Source organism: Hippopotamus amphibius, chromosome 13 (genome assembly GCF_030028045.1).
Source record: "Hippopotamus amphibius kiboko isolate mHipAmp2 chromosome 13, mHipAmp2.hap2, whole genome shotgun sequence".
NCBI classification, from domain to species: Eukaryota; Metazoa; Chordata; class Mammalia; order Artiodactyla; family Hippopotamidae; genus Hippopotamus; species Hippopotamus amphibius.
Window position 1 is genome coordinate 92,841,333 of NC_080198.1, and position 6,263 is coordinate 92,847,595.

At 45.3% G+C, this 6,263-nt stretch overlaps 1 protein-coding gene across 1 annotated transcript; it reads right to left on the reverse strand.

The window, feature by feature from the left end:
• Positions 1-4,495: 4,495 nt before the first annotated feature.
• On the reverse strand, positions 4,496-5,561 carry LOC130835229 (tetraspanin-12-like). Its single transcript, XM_057706639.1, has 2 exons — positions 5,347-5,561; positions 4,496-5,129 (listed from the first exon to the last, which is right to left on the reverse strand). The coding sequence occupies exons 1-2, from the start codon at positions 5,559-5,561 to the stop codon at positions 4,496-4,498; spliced, it is 849 nt and encodes a 282-aa protein (XP_057562622.1).
• Between the last annotated feature and the right edge of the window lie 702 nt (positions 5,562-6,263).

Consider the following 6,263-nt stretch of genomic DNA (forward strand, 5'->3'; position numbering starts at 1 on the left):
GAGGCTGAACACTGAGTCTGACCTGATATTCCTGGCTCACTGTCCAGTCTCGATATCTTTCCTGATGGCTCTTGAGTGCTGCTTTTATGGTCACAAGAATTGCCAATCTCATCCAATGTATAAGGAGTTTATACAGAACTAGGCTTTGCCAAAGTATGGGGCCTTGAGTATCTTTCACTGTGCCTTCACCTTAAGTCCAATCAAATGCCATCCTCTTGCACAGTGTGAATAGAGAAGTACTGAGTTTCCAAGTGACTTGCAGGGAGGATGCTGAGTTGTATATTCCGGGTTTTATTCGCAGAAGGTCTTGCAGTGTGGGCTTTATGATTGGAAAGGATGGGTAGGCAGCAGGAGGTCAGCAACACCAAGAGCACCCCAGTCCCCTCAATAATAGCCCTGAGAGGACCCACCTCCAGAGCATGAGCGGCTACCCAGGGAAGACTTGCATGATAACCAGATGCTGTCAGAGAAGTTTCCTGGGTCCTGCTTCATCTGGTGAAAGAGGCAGCAACTCCAGGTGAGAGGTGTAAATCTGTCCCATCCTCATTTAAGAATATTCTCCTCTGAGAATTTTTCTGGCTTGGACATTAATCATTTCCAGACAGTTTTTTGGTGGCCCCAAGGGGTCAACAGTCACTTAAAGTGAGCAAGCACCTCCCTTCAGAGTCGAGATATTATGACTCCAATACCGTGCTATGTATAAGTCATGTCAGTCCTGTGGACCTGAAATCTGCCCTCATCTTCTAACCCATGGCAACACATGCTAGAATCTCCCAAGGGGCGGGTGAATCCTTGGAGCCACATGCTTGGTAGCGCATCCTGTAGAATCCCGACAGAGTCACTGCCCAGCTCTCAGTGAGTAGCTCTGCAGTGAGAGGCACTTCAAGTTTCACTTTAATATGTTCCTCACGGGCCTACACACGTGCAGGATCATTGCTTAACCTGGACCTGGCAGACTGCTCGGCAGTCTAGTTGCAGAGATTGAACTGTGAAGTCCACTTGTCACAGGCTGCCTGCACTGTCATCCTGCCCCCAACCCACCTCTGACCTTCATTCTCTCTGGACTGGGGAAGCGACTGTACCTGGACCGTCCTGGAACCAAACCTTTGTATGATTGGACAAGGAAGAGCTGCCTTGTCAGCTTCAGCAGGGTGGTCCGTGAACCCCATCCTTACGTGACCCCTGGATTGTGGAGCAGATCACGGACTCTCCTAGGCACAGCTCACCTTGTGAGGAGCAGAGGTCGTTCTTGGAGGTGACAGATTTAGATCGGCTCTGGCATTTTCTGAGAATGGTCACTGACGGGTGCTGCATTTGGGGAATTCACCCAGAGGATGTGAAGAAATGAATACAGGAAGCACAGAGTGGAAACTTCTGCCTTTCGTTGATGCCTTTGGTACCAACTGAAATGTGTCCCAAAAAGTCTGGGGATAGTGCTGATTGTGGTCAATACCAGCACCTTCTCTGGGCAGGAAGGGTTCAGGCTTCCAAGGAGCAGGTTTTGGAGTCAGTCCTATCGCTGTAGCATTTGCCCCACAGCCTGGCAGCCCGGGATGGTGTGAGTCAGTGGTACCGTCCATGATGTGCAAATGGCTGCCGGTCTTGCTTTCCGGAGCTTCCACTCTTAGGTTGTGGTTTCAAGGTGTCTTTGCGGAGGTGGTTAGGGAGCCTGGACCGTGGCCGCCCTAGGGGAGAACAGTGAAGACTCAGGGCTGTTTGTCAGAGCATGGTAAGAAACGTATCACCTCTTCTGGAAGGTCTGATTCAGAGCTCCTGTGAAGCAGGTACCTTGTGGTTCACTCTGAAAGGCAAGTCCTCTCATAGCATCTCGGTCTCTTTGGGGGAGAAGCTGAGAAAGAGGCCAGAAGTCTTAGACAATTCACCTAGTTGCTAGGGAAGAGGGCCCTTTAGAGAAATTTGTCTTTATCTGTTTCTATTCTTTGGAATAATTTGTACATGAGGAGTATGCTTCTAGCTGAACTGGTAGTAGAATCCTACAAGGAAGTTATCTAGGCCCAGAAAATTCTTTGGGGGAGGGTTTTAAATTGTGTATTTAGTTCCTTTCATAGAAATCCTGAATGTTTGATATTTATTGTATGTAAGTCTTAATAATTTAAATTTTAAGTACCTAGGTATCAGTGCCTTGAAAGACTCAGATTGAACACTTCATAATACCTTCACTTGTAGGTTGGGATGCTAGGAGGATATGTTGCTATGAGACTTTCAAATAGTATTCAAAATAAACTTTAGTGAGCTAGCCTGGTTTCCTTTGAATGTAGAACCTGAAATACCAATTTTGGACAGGCACTGTATTAACTTCCTGTTGCTTGTGTAATTAAATGACTACCAGGTTAGGGGCCTAAGGGAAGACAAATTTTATCTTAGAATTCTGGAGATCTGAAGTTTGACATGGGTCTCTCTTGGGTGAAGTCAAGGTGTTGGCAGGTTTGCGTCCTTTTGGTGGTGCCAGGGGACGGTTTGTTTCCTTGCTTTATCCACCTTCTAGAGGCCCCCGATGTCCTTGGCCTGTGGCCTCTTCTTTCATCTTCAAAGTCGGGACCCTCTTTCCACTTTAGAGGCGGCAGTGCCTATTGAAATGTGACTCTCAACTCACCTTATTTCGCTCTGGCAAATACACTGGGCCCCTGTTGCTAATCCAGGATAATTTCCTCCATTTAAGGTCGGTTGATTAGCAAACTTGACTCTCTCTTCTGATTAACTCCCCCTTGTCGTGTAACATAACATGTTTACAGGTTCCCAGGATTAGGTTGTTAACAACTTTGGGGAGTGCTGTCACCCACTTGATGCTAGTTTATTTGGAAGTGATCCCCAGGAAGCCCGGAGGAGGGGGAATCCCGAGACCGGTTGAAGGGAGTAGGCCCTGAAGGGGTTGTTATTAAGCTGGTCACCCTACGGGTGACTGGTACTCAGTCCCACTTGGAACCTGTGAGGTGCCATGCATCTCACAATTGTGCCTCCTGGGGTCAAGAGTCTGGCCATTTCCCCACTAACTGTATTTGCTGTGTTCTTTGCAGTTACCCCTTTTCCCGAGCCATCTGTTCCCCAGCACTGCTGAGATGTGACTCTGTATGAAAACAAGGGGACAGAGAGAGCCAGGGTGAGGTACTGGGCAGCCCAGTCCTTCCAGTGGAGGCCAACCTCCTGGTTTCCCTCTTAGCGGAAGAGGGACTAGTTCAGTGCTGCTTATAGCAAGGTGCTCCCTGTTGTATCTTCCTGTGATGGAGACTTTTCCTCTTCTTGGAAGACTTTTTTTTTTTTTTTTATATGTCCTTAGATCCCATTTAGCCTTGTTCCCATCTCTGTCTCCCACAATGTCTTCCTGTATTTAATATCTTAGGATGCCCAAAATTAACAATTTCATTGTATTCAAGGATGACTTGTCTTTATATGACTCATTCTCTCCCACAAGTAGATGTGACTATTCTAAGGATGTAAACCTAAACCTACCTCATTGCAGACCTCCCTTACAAGTCATGGATGGGTCATTCTATGATACATATTGTAAAAATTCTAGGACCGGTTTCCTTGTTGGTGTATAATGAAGATCAGAAGGTATAGATTTTCACATTCATGTAAATGCTGTCATATGTCAGCTATTGCATTTCATTGCTGCATACCTCTATTATTTGGGGGGAATGTGATCTAAAATCTTTATTTCATATTTAGTTTGTAAGTATTTTCAGTTTTGAGATTCTAAGAAATGTCTACATCTTTTTTTTTTTTTGAATTTTAAAGCTCTATTAACAGGAAAGGTTAAAAATAATGGTGCTATACAGGACGAATTTATCCATTTCACGATTGTTATTCTTAACATTTTAAGAACTGAAATCTACTGAATTATACAGACTTAACACAGACTCATATACACATATATCCCTGATCAGTTTAAGAAAATGTTTTAGTTTGCTCTTGTAAGTAGTCAGAATATTTTTAGTAACCAGCAAAAATCACATTTAGGTAGTCACCAATCTTCAGAGTGTACTTATGTATAATCTATTTACCCTCAAAAGAATACATCATGAAGTAATAAAAGTCATTAGTACTGTCTAACTTCCTATGTTAGCAGTTATTTGGAACTTTATATACTAGCAAGCTTACAGAAGTAAATCAAATTTACTGTAGCTCCAATCCCACCACAGCATGGCTCGTTTACATGGATGTAGAAATGCTGGACAAACTATGCCAAAGTATAAACCTCAAAGCATAACTGTGTTCAGTAAAAATCTTACCCAGGTTATAAAGTGCGTATTAGATCTGTCCTCAGCATTATGAAGCACATCAACAATTGTCCAGGTGGCGCCTTATAATATATGGAACTTTTCCCACTTCCTTTTAAATGATGGAACATTATGTGCTTGGGTATCCTTTCATGGCAACATTTTTATTTCTACACATTTCTGAAACAGTTAAATGTGTGCTCAAAAAATTCACGAGTCTAATAAAATAAATTTGTGGTTTCCTTCTTTGACAGTCTCTATAATTCTTCCATCCCAAAGTGTGTGTTAAAGCTGTTTGCCATGGATGTGTGTTCAAAGATCCTCAACAGGCTTGGTTTCAACAGTTCCACTGAGTGACAAGGCAGGTGCTGAGTGGTGTCATTCTTTGCAGCCATCATTTGGTCTGTCCCAGGCTCTCTTCTATAGTAGTAGAGAGCCCAGAGCAGAGTAATGGTAAGAATCATGGCCAGGATCTGTGTCACACCAATGGAGATCCCCAGAAACCTGAGCAGCTGCAGTTGTTTGGTTCCTCTCAAAAAGGAATACATTTTCTTCCCACAACCCTCTTGATAAAGGTCACTGAGATCTTCCTGGTGGGCCTGTTTGGAACATCCTGGGAATTCCCTAACACAACAGGAATCTGGCGGCCAGTGCATCTCTGTCATTTCCAGCCAGTCGGTGAAATAGACAACTCCACAGCACTTGAACTCTCTCTGAAAAAAATTCCAAGCATGAGTAAGCCACCGATATCTCGGTAGGCCATAATTTGTCATTCTGGCTTTCAAAGTGACCATGTCCGACCACTCTACTGGAACCATAATTTCCTGCTCATATGTCCAAACACCACAAGCCAGTTCTACACAGAAAATGACAAGTAAACTTCCAAAATACGAGGTGGGTTGTTTGAGTAGTGCTCCATTTATCAAATGCTTTCATAATTACTTTGCTCAATGGATAAGACTACCTCATTTTACAAACGAAGAAATTAATGCGAAGAGTATACACTGTGACTTGCTCAAGAACGTGCGTAATGAATTTTAGAGCCCTAGACCATTGCAGCCGTGTTCTACGCACTGTTCCTTGCTGCTTCTCCAGCTGTGGAGGTTACCACGCAAGAAGCAACAGATTTCTTTTTACTGTTCCACAGTATCCTAGCATCCCCACGATGATCAGGAAACAGCAAACAGCAATCATGACCGGATGAACTACAGGAAAATAAGTCACGACGACCGCCTCCTCTACCCTTGTTTCTGCAGTTGAAGTCAGAACATTATTTAGATAGTCCCTCATCCAAGCAGAAACAGCCAACACGCTGATGGACATTAACGTCGGCGCTGGCTCCGCGCCCCGATCCCGCGGGGGGCAGTCGGGGACGCAGGGCGGGGGCTCATCGGGGCAGGGACGCTCCTCCGGGAGAGCCGCAGGGCTGCACTGGCTCACGCTGGAGACGCTTCCTTCTCTTCCTCTCCCCCCGCCGCCGCTGCCGCCCTACATCTCTTTTGAATTGGAGCAATTGATGCTTTTTTTAAATGAGAAGAATTTCTTCTCTCCTGACATTCTACCTTCCTCGGCTCCCATTAATTCTAGTAAACCTAGTCTAGTCTTGCTGCCTTCCCCCACTTAAAACTCCTAAGATTTCATCAGAAGGAAAAAGGGGATGTGTCGAGCCCCTTCTCCTGCTGGGAGTGCCTGGCAGGCCTAGACCTGGAGGGACCAGACCCCGTGCTGGCTTCTAGAGGGAGCTGCTGTCACGTGTATTTAGCTTTGGCTTCTCCCTCAGCTGTGTGGTGCTTGTCCAGCAGGGGTTGGGATGGTGGGGGTCAAGGCCTAGGTCCTTCTTTGACCTGTGTCTTCCTGAAACTCCTAGTCTTTGGTGCCTCTATGAGGGTCATCTCCAAGCCAGAGTATTTAGATGGTTCAGATGGTCCAGGCGGACCTTCCTTAGCAGAGTTCTGTGTCTGTCTTCAATGAGTGGCCTGTTGTAATCAAGTTTTAAGATGTTATAGCTCCAATGAATGGAGTCCA

What these genes read in the sequence shown, in the direction of transcription:
- LOC130835229 (XM_057706639.1), bottom strand. Translation starts at nt 5,561, where the DNA reads ATGTCCATCAGCGTGTTGGCTGTTTCTGCTTGGATGAGGGACTATCTA. An exon ending in AATCTGTTGCTTCTTGCGTG is followed by an intron (nt 5,130 to 5,346) that starts GTAACCTCCACA and finishes ACAACCCACCTC; the next exon opens with GTATTTTGGAAGTTTACTTG.